Source organism: Pteropus medius, unplaced genomic scaffold (assembly GCF_902729225.1).
Source record: "Pteropus medius unplaced genomic scaffold, Ma_sr-lr_union100, whole genome shotgun sequence".
NCBI classification, from domain to species: Eukaryota; Metazoa; Chordata; class Mammalia; order Chiroptera; family Pteropodidae; genus Pteropus; species Pteropus medius.
This window is the reverse complement of record NW_024350397.1, coordinates 2,977,340-2,993,265: the sequence shown is the minus strand read 5'-3', so window position 1 is coordinate 2,993,265 and position 15,926 is coordinate 2,977,340. Positions and strand designations below refer to the sequence as shown.

At 37.8% G+C, this 15,926-nt stretch overlaps 1 protein-coding gene across 1 annotated transcript in view; it reads right to left on the bottom strand.

Annotated features, from left to right (window-relative positions):
* The window catches only part of ZEB1 (zinc finger E-box binding homeobox 1), a 51,054-nt gene that overhangs the window by 2,096 nt on the left and 33,032 nt on the right, over positions 1 to 15,926 (bottom strand). Inside the window, exons 5-8 of the mRNA XM_039839746.1 lie at positions 12,350 to 12,455; positions 2,678 to 4,488; positions 582 to 762; positions 1 to 443 (exon numbers count right to left, since the gene is read on the bottom strand). The exon at positions 1 to 443 is cut by the window's left edge and continues 2,096 nt beyond it. Of these exons, the coding sequence (XP_039695680.1) occupies positions 1 to 443; positions 582 to 762; positions 2,678 to 4,488; positions 12,350 to 12,455 (2,541 nt within the window). The remainder of the gene's footprint in view (positions 444 to 581; positions 763 to 2,677; positions 4,489 to 12,349; positions 12,456 to 15,926) is intronic.

The following is a 15,926-nucleotide window of genomic DNA, read 5'->3' as shown; positions in this document are numbered from 1 at the left end:
CATCTCCTCCTCCTCCTCCATCTCCTCCTCCTCCTCCTCCGCTTGTGGTTTTTCACATTCCTTTTCTTCCTGCAGTTCTTCCATCTCTTTATCCTCATCCTCCTCTTCTTCTTTGTCACTGTCTTCATCCTCCTCCCTTGTCAAACTCTCTCTCTCATCGGAGTCGCCCTGCGACGGGGACGCCCTCGCCCCGCCCCGCTCATTTGCTAGGACTTCCGGCCCTGCCTCCTCCTGCTCCGTGCTGTCTCGCTCCTCCGCTTCTCTCTTGCAATAGGAGTAGCGATGATTCATGTGCTGAGAATAAGACCCAGAGTGTGAGAAACGCTTTCCACATTTGTCACATTGATAGGGCTTTTCTCCAGAATGTAATCGCATGTGTTCAATCAGATGATGTTTGTGTTTAAATGCCTTTTTACAGATGCCACACTCGTGAGGTCTTTTACCTGCAAAAAAGAACACAGCAATGAAATAAAATGGTGGTTTCATGAAAATATAACCCTCTTAAGGTTTTTGGGGACACTTTGAGTTGCGGAAAGGGTTAGACACTCATTTTTCAAAAACTATCAGGTTCATTAACATACCTGTGTGTTCATATTTATGTCTCAATAGTGAGCTACTCTTTTGGAATATCTTATCACACAAATCACAGGCATACATTCCATTTTCCGTCTTCCGCATTTTCTTTTTGGGTGGTGTAGAATCAGAGTCATTCTGATCCTCTACATTTGAGACTCCTTCTGAGCTAGTGTCTTGCCTTTCATCCTAAAGGGGAAAAAAGGAGTAAGAAAATTTAATTTAAATTTAAAAGATAAACAACAGACAAAAGTATGGATTAGATAGCCACTTTGATTTACACTTTCAACAATTTGACCAAAGTGAGCTCACTCCTCCTCACTGCATATGGGCTCCAATGGTGGGGTCAGATGAGAGGTGGAGGCTGATACAGACAAAAGTGGGCTTAGGGTCAATCTAGTCACAATTGCAACGAAGAAGTATGGTCAACTCAACAGGTACTGAAAAGAAAGGACACGGAAAAGAATGTGCAGTAGCAAAATGTGTAGTAACAAAATTTACTTAGTTTCCTGTGAATCCTGAGAAATTTGCAGAAAGCTTTAACTATGAGTTTGCTAAATAATCACTGATTTCTAACTGCATCTGTTACCTTCATTTTTTCATTCTGGGTTTCACTAAGCTAAAATTAAGATTCATTTTTTTTAAAAGTGGTCTTCAAATTGTATATTCCAGAGCTTCGGACTTCTTCGAACTAACTAACCTCCATGGTCTCCTTCAAAAGAGAGAGGTTTGCTCTTTCATCTTTCTAAGAAGCAAGATGGAGAAAAACAATGCAGGAGGGTCTATATTTTTCAAGAATACTTGTTAGTCACAATGCATCTTTAGAATTTCAGTGGAATAAAAACATTTCAGGCAGTCTCAGGGAGATAATTTAGGAGGCCCTCATGCAGGCAGGACAACCTTTCAGGGGCCTGTAGTGGAACTGGGTCGCCTTAGATCCTTGCGTCTTTTCTAAAGTCTTCCATTCTATTGCCTCTAAACCCACACATTTTCTAAAAGTTCAAAGGTGTTCCATAACATTTCGTATGGCTTTGGAAAGTGGGAGAAATGCAGCCATTTGTCTGGGTCATTTGTGAGCTGCCAGTGGGTGCTAAGTAAGTTGACTCATTGCTATTTAATCTAGTCATATAATTAAGTGAAATGTTATACATAGTGCTTTATATACTAAAAATCAGATAAATTCACTGGCCATGTAAAAATTTTTTTCAAGAGCTGTCACAATTACAGGAAGCCCAATTGGTAGCAATATTTAAGACAGGAAAAACAGGAAAACACATTTGAACAGGTTATTGTAATTATTTTAGCTGCATTTACTTATAGTAAATATTTGGACAAAAGATCAAATTTATCTTTATTATATCTGATTCAATTATAAATCGATGGAGAAAATGGAAAGACATCAAGGTTAGTGACCCAAAAAAGCCTGGACAATGAGACATGCAACTGTCACACAAAACGTCTCCATCTAGAACTATCATGAATTTGGAAGGAAAGTTTAAAAATGCATATATAGATTCACAACCATATTTCTTCATATGTACTAATATGACTGAGCACCGTTTAGTTTACAGCTCATAGAGTCATCAATATATTCACTAAACGAGTTCTTTATATATTTAATTCTTGTTTGCTTAATTAAAAGCTTTTATAAACAGAGGAGTTAACACATAAAAAGTGACAGCTAAGTTTGCCTGGTAGGAAATGTATGTAAGTGGGAACCTGTTTTCATTTATTAATGAACATAAACAAGGCAGAAACTATTATGAATTTGAGGACTATAGAAGAACGGAAATCCAATTAGTGAGTATTCCAATTTTTCTTTTCTGTGTGTAGCTTCAAACAGACAAGTTTTAGCTGGGACTTATCCATTTTCTCACAATAGAATAGTACTTTAAACTTTAGTTGATAAATTATATATTGGATTAGTAAACAACTGAAGACATGATGCCACAAAGATTAAAGCAGACGCTTATCTCTTTCTTTTCAAAAATGAGTTTGGAACAATCTGCTTGGTTCTATGGTGACTGATGTTTATTAGAAAAATTTAATGAAATAAGTCAAACTAGCATTCCAAACAGGTTTAGGATGGGAGACTTATTTTTACCTGATTTCCATTTGGCTGGATCACTTTCAAGGGTGGTTCCTGGACTGCAGAGCTGACTGTAGTCGAATACGTGTAAGCCACCTGGGGAATCAGAATAGTCTGCTTATTGGCAGCTAGTGCTCGCAAGCATGGAACACTGTTCTGGTCAGCAATGGCCACGATTGTGGGTAACTGGGCAGTGACTGTGGGGATAGCAATATTTATGGGGTTGGCACTTGGTGGGATTACATTTACAACTGGTTCTGAGTCTGTAACACAACCGTCCTTTTGTGGCTCCTTTTTTGCGCAAGACAAGTTCAAGGGTTCTTCTTGGACAGAATAAACACTGTTCTGGTAAACACTAGTGATAGTTGACCTTTCCAATAATTCTCCCTGTTGCTTTGGTAGTGAAAGATCAAGAGGTTCTACTTGTGGCTCTTCTTGTGCACCTTCTGCTGTGTACAAGTAACCCTGTATATTTCTGGATGAGGAAAGGTTTAGAGGTGATGGGGAGGATGTACTACTTCTGGAACCATTGATGGTTGAGCCCACTGGTAAAACTGTAGAGTTAGTTATCTTCAGAGGACTCTGGAGATTTATTGTGCTGTCCTGGGATTCATTTGCATTTGTTGGTTGAGACTGATCATCATTCTTTGCAGGGATATTTACTTTGCCTGGTTCAGGAGAAGATGGTTCAGAAGACTGCACTGAAATCTGTCCAGCTTGCATCTTTTCAAACCACTTTTTTACTACATCTAATGGTAGGTTTACTGAATCAGCAATCTTTGAGAGCTCTTCTGCACTTGGTTGTGCATTCAAAGCATAATATGCTTTCAGAAGAGACAAGAGGTTCTTTAAAGGTGGCTGACTGGGAGACAGATTGCCATCTCCGGAACCTGATGAAGCAGAGGATTCAGGCTTCTCAGCTTCCGGTGCAGCGAGTGAGGGAGGCTGAGTAGGCTGCTTTAGGTCATAGTGCTTTAATTCTGGAAGTGCATTAATATCTCCTGGACAATCGTCACACAGAAGGCAAGTGCTATCGTTCACTCCTCGTTCGAAGCTTTTGTCCTTCTCAGATTTAACAGTAAGATCTTCTGGTAACTTTTCACTTTTGCAACTGTTTGCTGGGGCTGGATTTTCCTTTTTTAAATTTTGAGGAACAACTTGTAGTTGGCTAGGCTGCTCAAGACTGTAATTAATGATAATTTTGGTTGTTCCATCTTGATCAACCAAAGGAAGACTGATGGCTGAAATAACAGAATGCCCACCTTGCTGTATGGATGAAGCACTGATTGTTTCTTGTTCTTTGGATGCAAGATTGGCTTGATTATTCTCCAAAACTTGCCTTATAACATTACCATCTACTGCCACTTTAAGTACATTCTGAATATCACTTAAATTGATACTTATGGGAGACACCAAACCAACTGTTGGCAGAACAACAGCTTGTACCACGCCCTGAGGAGAACTGGTTGCCTGTAACGGGCCACCACCACTAAAAACCCCATTTTGTAAAGGGGTTGAACAGTTGATTCCTGAAGCAACCACTATGGGTTTGAATTCATAATCCACAGGTTCAGTTTTAATTTGGTTTACAGAAAGTTGTTCTTGAAGGGGTTTATTCTCTATCTTTTGCCGTATTGGTGGTCGTGTGGGACTGCCTGGTGATGCTGAAAGAGATGGTGAGGAACACTGAGATGTCTTGAGTCCTGTTCTTGGTCGCCCATTCACAGGCATCAAGCTGATACATTTCTTACTGCTTATATGTGAGCTATAGGAACCAGAATGGGAAAAACGTTTCTTGCAGTTTGGGCATTCATATGGCTTCTCTCCTAAACAACAACAAAAAATATTTATAAATTTTTATGTACCCACATTTTCCCTAAAACAAGCAATTTGAAAAGGAGTTATCATGTATTCTTGTGATACAATTTTATTTAGAACCATCATTTTAAGTTTAAAACCTACATAAATGTTAAAGCACTAGTAAAACATTAGTCTGAACTACATGTGCTAACCAATAAGGGAATCTCCTCAGCATATGTCTGTAATATTTCTGCTAACCTTTAAAACTTCAAGTCATTCTCAAATACCCCAAATATATTACAGGCTACTCTTTCAAGTAATTTTTCTTCTTATCCCGTTTCACCAATGTATGTAATTTTCTAATTTCACTCTACTTAACCATCTCTAGGAGAAACTAGTGTTAGTGGAAAGAAAGTAGGTAAAATCTCCCATAAGGCTTAACGAGTAAGAATATCCTTGATTGTATGAATTATATGACTATCTCTTTCCCATATCTATAAGGTTTCCTTGAAAATATCTTTCTGAATGGGAAGAAAACTTAGTAAGTAAGTTATTGCTGGAAGCCGTGGCTTATTAAAAAGGGATGTATGTACTACTGGAGATATAAGACGATGTTCTGGTGGATATGCAAAGCACCCTGGAGTTTGAATTTTAGTGAAAGTGGCTAAAGTAACTTAAAACATTATTTTTATATTAAAACAAAAATTATACTATGTTGTACAAATGCAACCATTGTGTGAATTGTTAGGAAAAAACCACAACGTCGAAGAAGCTTCTTGCTTATAGAGGCCCCCTCAAGTTGCTTCCCTAGACCATCCCTAGACCTTCCTAGGGATATGTTGGCAAAAAATTTTGAGAAGCTCTGAGATAAATGAAATATTTTCATACAACCCTAATTTTTCACATTGGTTTTAATTTATAGTTACAGTTCATTAATTTTTAAGTTAAAGGTTACAGATTCTCAGTGTCAATAGGATAAGAATCTCTGGGTCTCTGGGTCTTGTGTGCCATTTATCTTTTGCACCTATTACAGTGCAGGTCACAAAGATGCATATTAAACCTTTTTTTTAGATTAATGAATGGCTAATTGTAGAATTATGAAATGTAGTAAAGCGGATTTATCTACTCAATATCAAAATAAAGCTCATTCTCTCCCCCTGTCTTTTTAAGAATTAAAATGAATTAAAATGAAAGCAGTGAGAAAGTCAATGTAAGATCTCGTAATGTAACTTCAATGCTGTAAAGTTTAAAAAAAGGGAGCTATATTTTCTCAGAAATTTGATTACTTAAAGAATTAGATATTAGAACTGGCTAGTCTGTGCTGAAACTTTATTAAGAGATCACTGCTGCTGGGCAGTGATCTATGAAGATGGTCCAGTCTGGTTCTCCTGAGGACCATGCATTTTGGTTCAGATGCTGGCTCTCTCACATACTATTTTCTTAGCCTTTTGAAGGCTCAGTGTTTTGGTACGTAAATAAAGTAGATAGGCCCTCACTGGCTTTTTACAGCAGTTTTATGAGATAATACAGCAAAACTCTTTGTGTGCTCTCAGTAAACATCAGTGATTTCTTAAAAAAGCATTTCTATAGACACACAGGTCCAGTCAGCTTGATGTAATGCCTATTTCCCTGTCCTAGTTTGCCCTTCTGATGCGACACAGAACAAGCCTGACTTTTCTTCTACAAGCCAACCTTTCAGACCGATGAAGAGTTGTTATGTGCATCCTAAAGCTCCCTGGTGGAAGTTAAACATATCCAGGTCCTTCAAACACTCCTCATAGGACATGGCTTTCAGACCCTTATCCACTTGTTAACTTGCCTCTGGAAATTCTCCAGTTTATTAATATCTTTCCAATGGGATGCCTGAAATGTGATTCGATACTCCAAATGCATCAGATAAAAATTTCCGGAAGGGGTAAAACAACAGATATGTTATAGCATATTTCTATTTTAACATTTTTAATTATTTGATAACATTTGAAGATGAGCTACATGCTTTTCTCTTGCTCACTAGAAAAATAAGCATCTTTAATTTAGATTATTCCTATCTTTACAAACAGGGAGGCAGAGGAGCAACACAGTAGGTAAAGAAATGGCTTTGGAGTCAGGATGTCTACATCAGAGCCCTAGCTTTGCCAAGCACTAGCTGAGTGACTTTGGACAAGTTTATTAGGCTCTCTGGGCCTCTATTTTTCTCATCAGTAAAAAAGGAGGAAATAGCATCTACTTCTTAGGGTTATTAGGGTTATAGTGAGGACTACGAGTTAATGCATATGAATAACTAGAATTTGGCTGTACATAGTTAAGTGTCCAATGAATGCTAGTTATCATTATTATTATTGTTGGGAATTACCCTGACATTTATTGTTAGAAAGTGCAGAACGGGAGGAAAAAAATGGTGTAGATGATAGAGGCTCTGGTCATCCCTCTGGCAACCAAATCAAAGTTGTCGTGGAAACGAGGAGCAAATAGCAAGGAAAAATCGCCTGGAATCTAGAGGAACAAGTCATACAACTAGGGACAAGTCCAAGAAAGAACCCTGCGATAGCAGAAGGTAGGATGGGGCAAGGATGTGGGGCTGCCAGGTCCCCAACAGCTAAGTGAGACAGAGGCTGTGGCACTGGCAGCCGTAGAAGCCTCTTAAAGGGGCCGCATCTGTGGGCAGACTTCCATGGAGACGAACCTGGTCTCTCTGAGCACCAGTGCCGATTGGGCTGCATGCAGCAGGCACCGGTAACTTACAGGGAGACATTGGCAGAATGAGGGCCTAGGCAAGACTTGCTCTGTACAGAAGTGTCAGCAGTATCCATTGTTCCTTGTTGAGCCCTCCCCACTCCCACTGCACGGACATGGCGCTGCCACAGCCGAGACGTCATCAAACTGGATAACAGAGGTCACTCTGCCCAGATGATTCCCTGAAATCCCGCCCCTCCCACCCAAACCACATCCTGAAATAACCTCAGAAAGTCAGGTGCTCCTTGCTAAGCAGCACCGAGACTCACACTGAAGGCAGCTGGCCTCCGTTTCTGGTGTGGCCTTTTGAGGCAACTATAAGCACAACATCTGTGGACTGCTTGCTGAATCTTAACAGGTGGCCCCAGAGGGGTAGAGGCTTGAGCTAAATTTGGCCTGCAGCTGAACCCCTCTCAGGACTGTGCCACTGGACAGACATCTACTTCAGAAATCCATACTAAAAAGACTCTAAAAAGACCGGAAGACTTAGGAGCTTTGCTTACTACATAGAAACAGACACAGAAAGGCAGCCAAAATGGGAAGATAAAGAAGCAGAAACCATATGAGAGAACAGAACAGAGATCTAGATATAATGGAGTCATGTAATCTAACAGATGCAGAGTTCAAAACACTGGTTATAAAGATGCTCAATGAACTTTTGGGAAGTGTAGAGAACTTCAACAAAGAGATAAAAAACATAAAAATGGAACTGGAAATTATAAAAGGGAACCAGTCTGAAATGAAGAACACATCGTCTGAGATGAGAAATATATTAAATGGAATAAAAAAAGGAATAAACAGTGAATAAAGAGGATCAAGTGCCCTCTCTAGAGGACAGGAAAGCCAATCAGGACACTCAATCAGAATGGCATGAAAAAAGATGCCAAGACTACCCAAGTAATTCAAGGAGGATATGGGACACTACTAAGGCTCCAAATATTTGTCTGACCAGTGTAACTGAAGAAAATCAAGCTGTTTAACAGCTGTTTGAAGAAATAATGATGGAAAACATCCCTAACCTGGAGAAAGAAATGGACATAAAATCCCAGGAAGCTCAGAGAATTACAAAAATCAGGGATCCAAAGAGGCTCACACCAAGACACATCATGATTAAAATGCCAAAGGTTAAATACAAAAAAAAATCTTAAAAGTAGTAAGAGAAAAACAAATAATTACATATAAGGGAAAACCCTTAAGACTAGCAGCTGATTTCTCAAAAGAAACTATGCAGGACAGAAGGGCTTGGCAAAAAATATATGACAAGATGAAGACCCAGGATCTACAACCAAGGATGCTTTACCAGCAAAGCTATCATTTAGAGGTGAAGGACAGATAAAGAGCTTCCCAGACAAAAATAAGCAAAAGGAATTTATCACTTCCAAGCCAGTATTACAGGAAATGTTGGAGGGACTTCTTTAAGAAGAAAAACATGTATCGAAAACAGGAATAAAGAATGGTAACAACTACATTCCTATCAATAAGTACCTTAAATGGAAAAGAATTAAGTGCTCCAACCAAAAGATAGAGCCGCTGAAAGGATAAGAAAACAAAACCCCTACATATGAAAAGGAAGGGGATGGAGAAAGATATTGCTTTGATGGACCTAGAAGGTATTTAAGTCAGACAAAGATAAATACTATATGATTTCACTTATATGTGGAATCTAATAAATAAAAAGAACAAACTAATCAAAATCAGACTCACAAATATAGTGGACAACTTGGTGTTGGACAGAGGGTAGAGGAATTTGGGGGGCTGGGAGAATCTGGGGTGAAGGAATAAAGAACACATTAGTAGCTGATGGAGGGTCATGGGGATGGGGAGCACGCAATAGGAAATGGAGCTAGCATTTATATGCTGGCTAGGTGGAGGTTCAGGGGAGGGAGAGTGCAATTGGGGGGATCATTTTATGAACTATATAGATGTCTAACCAATGTACAGTATACTTGAAACTAAATAAATAAAATTAAATTTAAAAAAAAGTGCAGAATGAGTATTCTAAAGCCAAAGTCACTTTGTTATAAAACTCATGTTTTCTAACTTCATAGTTTTATGATTTATAGCTAAAGTACATCACCTAATTTATCTATTTAGGTTAGTGTTCGCAACTACTAAACCCTGGAGGTTACATCAGGAAGTTGTATTGCTCAAAGTTAGATATACTATGAATACTGAGATTTTTTTTTTAATGACTGAGGTGGGTGTTTGGTTGCATCTGATATAAAAATTTTCCAGGCTAAAACTACTATGAGGCCTTGGAACAAATCCAAGTTACTTTCTGGGGAGGATCGCAGCCCATGCGCAGGTTCTCTTCTGTCTTACATCTGAGCGGAGGTGTGGTGGCCTCCTCCCCATTATAGTTCAACTCCTACACCCAGAGTTCAAATGATGGGTGACATACATGACTCTGCAGTGGGCTCATTTAAGGGTATCAGAAGATAGCAACAATCCAGGTAATTTTAGAGAGTATAACTGAGGACTCTAATCTTTAATATCTTTTAAAAACTCAATTGAGAGAAAAAAATTACAGAGGTTTCCTGAAAGATATACAGTCATCCTTTATTAGATACTCTAAACCAGTGGTCTCCAAACTTTATGGCACCAGGGCCAATGAGAATCTAATGCCTGATGATCTGAGATGGAGCTGAGGTGGTGATGCTAACGCTGGGGAGCGGATGCAAATACAGATAGATGAAGCTTCACTCGCTGGCCCGCTGCTCACCTCCTGCTGTGTGGCCCAGTTCCTAACAGGCCACAGACTGGTACAAGTCCACTGCCCAGGGGCTAGTGACCTCTGTTCTAAACAGTGCTTTCAACACTATCTGTGATGAAGAACCATTTTTTTTTTAAGTTTTTATTTTAAATTTCCAAACTACTGTGGACCAATACTGTGTTAAAATAAAATGAAATTGTTACAGCATTGCCTTGGTATAACAGTTTCTAAATGCCTACTCTCAATTTCTGTGTTTAAAGAACCAGTAACAACTAGCTTGCAGATTGGTACCAGTCCTGGGATGACACTGAGTACCCCTGCTCAGAATCTTCCCTTGGAATAAAAGAGGCCATTCGAAAACTGCAGATGTGGAGCTCATGTGGTCATCCTGGAGAAGTGCTTTTTCTGAATTGCACTTTGGTGAAATATCGCTGGACTCTGTTGAAGAATCTTGTTTTTAAAAGAAAATGCTATCAGTCTCTCTGCTGTATTATTTTAGGGATATCTCTGAGGATGATATAAACTGTATTTTGCTTTCTTCTTCATGCTGCTTTAAAGAACAAGTTTCTCTATGGCCTTAGTATCAGAATGAGGTGTGCTTTTTCTAGCAAGAGATCCTTTTACTCACAGACACTCTGCTTTTGGTTACTGATTGCAGTTTTCCTACTTCTTAAACGTTAGAGTCTAATTTCTGGTCTACTTCCAGCATGTGCAAGGAATTTCACAGTATTCATTTTTTCCATGTTTACTTCATGCCTGTTTTACTTTGTTAACTTTATTTTTAAATTAAAATTTCTTGCTAAAGGCTTACAAGCCTTATATTAAATACTTTTAAAAATAAGACATATAAATACATACTGAATGGATAGTGCCAAGTTTCATGTTTTGTGACATGGCCTAATTTGCATTAGCTTTTTAAGCAGCAGCAGCAGCAGCAGCAATACTGTTACCTTATATAAAGCTCTGGAACATCCAAACTCCTAAAATTTTTCTGTGGCTACTACATACAATAACTCTCTACTTACTATTTGATTGAGACTGTTGAATATCAATGCAGGATCCTATAATTAAATATCAGCTTGTTTCTAGATCTGTATTTTAATCTTTGGTATATCCCATGCTTCTCTACTTTGTATCATCTAGAGATCTGATAAATCCTCCTACACAACTAAAATAGGACCATATGACATTCATTTTGTACATGAATCCTACTCTACGCTTTATTTTCCTTCTACTCCACATCAACATTAAAAAAAAGTTCTCTTGAATTAGCTATGACTCTACCAACAACTTCAAACCATCTCTGGTAAGAAGGGAGGTTATTAAAAATATATTATTGATGATAACAGGAACTAAGAAGTAGGATCCTGAGGCAGGCTGCAAAACACAACCTCTACTTTCCAGAAATATTAAGGTGTAAAAATAAAATCTTTTTGTAAGAATCTTGGTTTGAGTATTTTTAAGTGGTAACTTTAACATTATTTGGCCCTCAATAGCAAATACAGTAAAACTTCAAGAACTTTTGCAGTTACAGAATAAAATACAGATATCATGAACCACCCCTCAGAAAGCCACCCAACTGTATTCTTTTGGTAGGATATTTGCAAAATGTAAATGTCACTACAATAATTTTCACAAAATAAGCAATATGCAGATATCATGTTCCATTCATTAGCTAATAGTTCTATATCACTAAAATTACTTAAGTCTAAAATAGCTTATCAAATTAATCAGGAGACAACTAGATTTCATAGTGCAATGTGGGTTGCTATTAAGTTTTTTGATAGCTTTTGTTCAAGTAGAGCCTCTGAAGAAAAGCAAATACAGCTCTGTTTACATGTTTTCTAAAAGAGACATATTTTTACCATATAATAATATTCATTTTGTAAGTAATGATTTGGAAAATGACATGGAATAAAAAGGTGAAATGACAGGAGGATGTAGTTTTCTTTCACATTCTCTTTAATGCTGCAGTTCCCCCCGCCTCCCCCTTCCATGATGTCCTCTCTTGCTGACTCCACACCACCCGCATCATGTCCTGTCTGGGGTTCCATTTCTACTTCTCTCATGTAAAGAATGTCTTCATCTCCTTATTTCCATGCACAAACTGTACCTCTATACCCTTTTTCATTCCCTTGTTAACTGTGCAAAAGAGGCAATGAAATTAACATTCATCAGAAAGCTGAAGTGTTTTTAGGTTGTACTTCTTGTTAAAACATACTATATTCTGATAAGGAAACTTGGAGGATGTTATAGTTTATTAACTTGATATACTTTAGTTAAGGATTAAAACTCCAATAAAATACCATTTATATGAACATTTCTCCAGATTAGTCTTTATCCTAAAAAGAAAGCAAGGATTTTATGTGTGTGGATCACATGTTAAAATATCACCACATATGCTATGATATTCAAGGCATAGAAAGACAACACATATTTACCACTGTGGATTCTTAGGTGCTCTTTTAGGTGGTGTTTGTATTTGAAAGCTTTTCCACATTCAGTGCACTTGAATTTACGATTACCCCCGGACTGTGTCACATGTCTCTGTAAGAAATAATTGGTATTTTACTTATAAAGCAAAAAAAAGCTTTGGATATAAAGAACATCCAATCTGATAAATATACTGTTTTGGTGATTACTTTGTTTCTTAAAGGCCTCAAATTACAGTAGTCCCAAAAACCTAGTCTAAAGAGGAGGGTGACAGTGAGAACAGAATTTCGACACAGAGAAAATCTCCACTTTCTAATTTAAAGTATTAGAATCATATTTTATCAGGCAATATAGTACTTAGCAAAAATAAAATTATATATACTAGGAATCAGAGATTATCTTGTCTGCACTCTAATTTACAGATAAAGAAAACAAGGTCAAAAAATTCAGTAATCTGTATAAAGCACAGTTATTCAACAGAAGAATGAGGTCTCCTGAACAGAAAAAAAGGCCAGGCTTTTTCCAGTATTTTATCCTGTCTTTTATATGTTTGATATTTCCAAAATGCACTTTAATCTGATGATTTAAAAAAATACCTCCATCTTTTTCAGCCAAATATGGATTTTATAATAGCTTTCTGTCTGGTTTATCAAATCTCCACTTTTATATATTTCAGATATATTCTGCACCCTTAATCTTACGAAAGCACTGCTTGAAGTGTATTGAATCCTGCACATAAACCTCCAAAGGAGTCCCATTAACCCCCGAATACAGATTCTGAGTCTACAGATTCTAAGTTCATAGCCCCTGAGTTTGTAGGCTTATTCTTCACCAGTTTTCTAGGAGTGCGGGCCTCAGTCATTTAGTGAGTCTGTGTTTTGTACATACACTGCTCTTCTCCCTCTCCCCTCATATTGTTCATACTATTCCTTATTTCTTGGCTATGCTTCCCCTTAATTATGACCGAAGATTCTACCCATCTTTCAAAGGCTTAACCCTAAGTATTACTTGCTTCATACTCACCCTTAGAGGACTCTACTTTCCTTTGTCTTTCATGTAGGAAGGAAAGAAAATACGTGCTGTGTGTCTGACCTTACTTCATCCAAACCCATGACTTCAAATACTGAATATATGATGACAATTCTCAAATTTATATCTCCAAACCTCTCCCCTCAACTCTAGACTCTTATTGTCAATTGCTTCCTTAACATTCCCAGTTGGGAAGTGACAGGCATCTAATGACATGATTAACATCAAACTCTAATTTCTTGCCTGAAAATCAGTTCCTCCTCCAGTGTTTCCTATATTTGTAAATAAGACTCTCATTTATTTGATTACTGCCTAAGCCCTGAACTTTGGAGTAATCCTTGATTCTTCTTTCTCTTATATCCTTAATAAAACCATCAGTAAGCCACCTGAATAGATTCTGAATCCAACGTTCCTCATTACGTCATGTCTGTTACCACCGCCAAGTTTAAAGCTATCAACCCTTTGGCCTGGATTATAGCAAAAGCCTCTAAATGGTCTCCTTGCTTCCATTTTTGTCTCTTTTAACCGATTCTCTACCCAACAGCCAGTGTTCCCTTAAAAATAAATAAATAAAAAGAAAACCTAAGATAAATTCAATATCCTTCAAAGGCTTCCCTTTGGAATAAAGGGAGTACAATCACATTTTGGAATAAAATCAGAAGTCTTTACCATGTCCCAGACAAGGGGCTACATCATCTGGCCTGCAGTATCTCTCTGACCTCACCTATCTTTCTCCCCTTTATTCACAATGGCCTCCTGGCTGTTCTTTGGTGATGCTGGGCAGGTTTCTGCCTCAAGGCCTTTTCATGTTTCAATTTATTCCCTTTGAGTGGGATACTCTTTCCTCAATAGTTCCTTGGACTGGCTCTTTCATTCAGGTCCTAGTTTCAGATGGCCCATTCTCAGAAAGGTCTCTTTACCCTGTAAACAAACAGCAACTTTCATCACTCTCTATCTTCTTATTCGACTTTATTTTTCTTCATATTACCTGTTTTTATATTTTAAATGTTTTATATCACCTACTAATACATGCCCTCTACTGTCAGGGACTTTAAGTGCTCATCGTTTTTACTACTGTACCTAGAACAGGGCTTGACACATAATAGAATCTCAAGCATCTGTTGAATGAATAAATGAATAAGACATGAAAATGCTTACCTTTAAGTTGTGGCATGATTTTCAAAGGCTACCAAACTCGACATTCTACCCTTTAGTTTGCTGCCTCATAACCTAAATTGTTTCCAAGACCCCCCAATTATATTTCCTCACTTTACTGGTCCCCACATTCATCCTTTGTGACCTTAGTCTGACCATACATTCCATATATAAAACCTACTACATTTGCCCCCATCAGAAAAATGATCAAAAAGGGCATTTCATGCTCAAAAGAGATCTTATAATTTGCTTTATAATGGCATCTCCTGCATTCACCATCGGTTCTATCTGTCCTCTAGAGATCCTTTTCTTTGACTTGGGCCCTTGATACAGAAAGGATATGGGGACAGCAGCTGCAGGATGGGTCTGCTCCCCAAATGTCATCTGAACAGGCTCTTTTCTCAAGGCCTGTCTATACTGTGGTTATACCAGGGCTCTAAGATGGAAAGAACACTCTTCTGTACTGTCCCTAAGAAGACTAACAAGAGTGGCCGATGGTATATACATGACGTTTGTCTTCAGTGGTTCCTTCTCTGTGTCAGGTCCTCTTTCTTTTGGTATTCTCCCATTTCAAGTGCTCTTTCACAGACGTAACCATTAACCTATCTAAGGAGATCTCAGTCCTACAGTCCCTGATGGCCAGCATGCCCCTTACCCCAATCTTATTTCTTGAACGTTGTTGCCAGAATTCTGAAAAGATAGGCTGACCAGACTCAGTCATTCTTTTTCTGTTACAATTTTTTTATTTGGTTTTTCAGTTTAGCCATCATCTGAGCAAAGGGTCTAACTTGTTCTCTATAGAAATCAGGTATATACATAGGGCAAAGTTCTTAGAGATTCAGGTATATAGATATTCACAATCCTTTGATATAAGGAATTGGACATGTGCCCCAAACAAACCATGTGCCCTTAACATAACCCATGCAGGTGAATGTTTATTTGATTTTTAAAGTTAGAATTAAGTAGATATTCATTTGATTATTTATAGTTGATAGCTATCAGGACCTTAAAAAAGAATAACTAGCAAGATTCTTTGACTTTAATCCTTAGGTACTGAGCCAAAAGTTTAGCTGTAACTTATACTTACAGAGTAGTCTTGATTTATACTTCCAGAAATTGAAGCAAAATGACACAGAAGTAGAATAAACCATATAAAAATTGAGTCTTCAGAATTAAACTGGTTTAGAATCTAAACTTTAGATTCTTAGAGGAGGCAACTTCCCTTACTGTAGGGAAGAAAAATCATAGCTTATACTGAGAATAAATAGCCATTGGTTCACAGAAAATAAAACTTTATTATTTTTCTTTTAAATCTGGTCAGTAGAAGTCATGTGGTTTATGAACCAATATTTATTTTCCCACACTGAACATTTTAGTAGAATGCATTTTGAAATCTAGTTC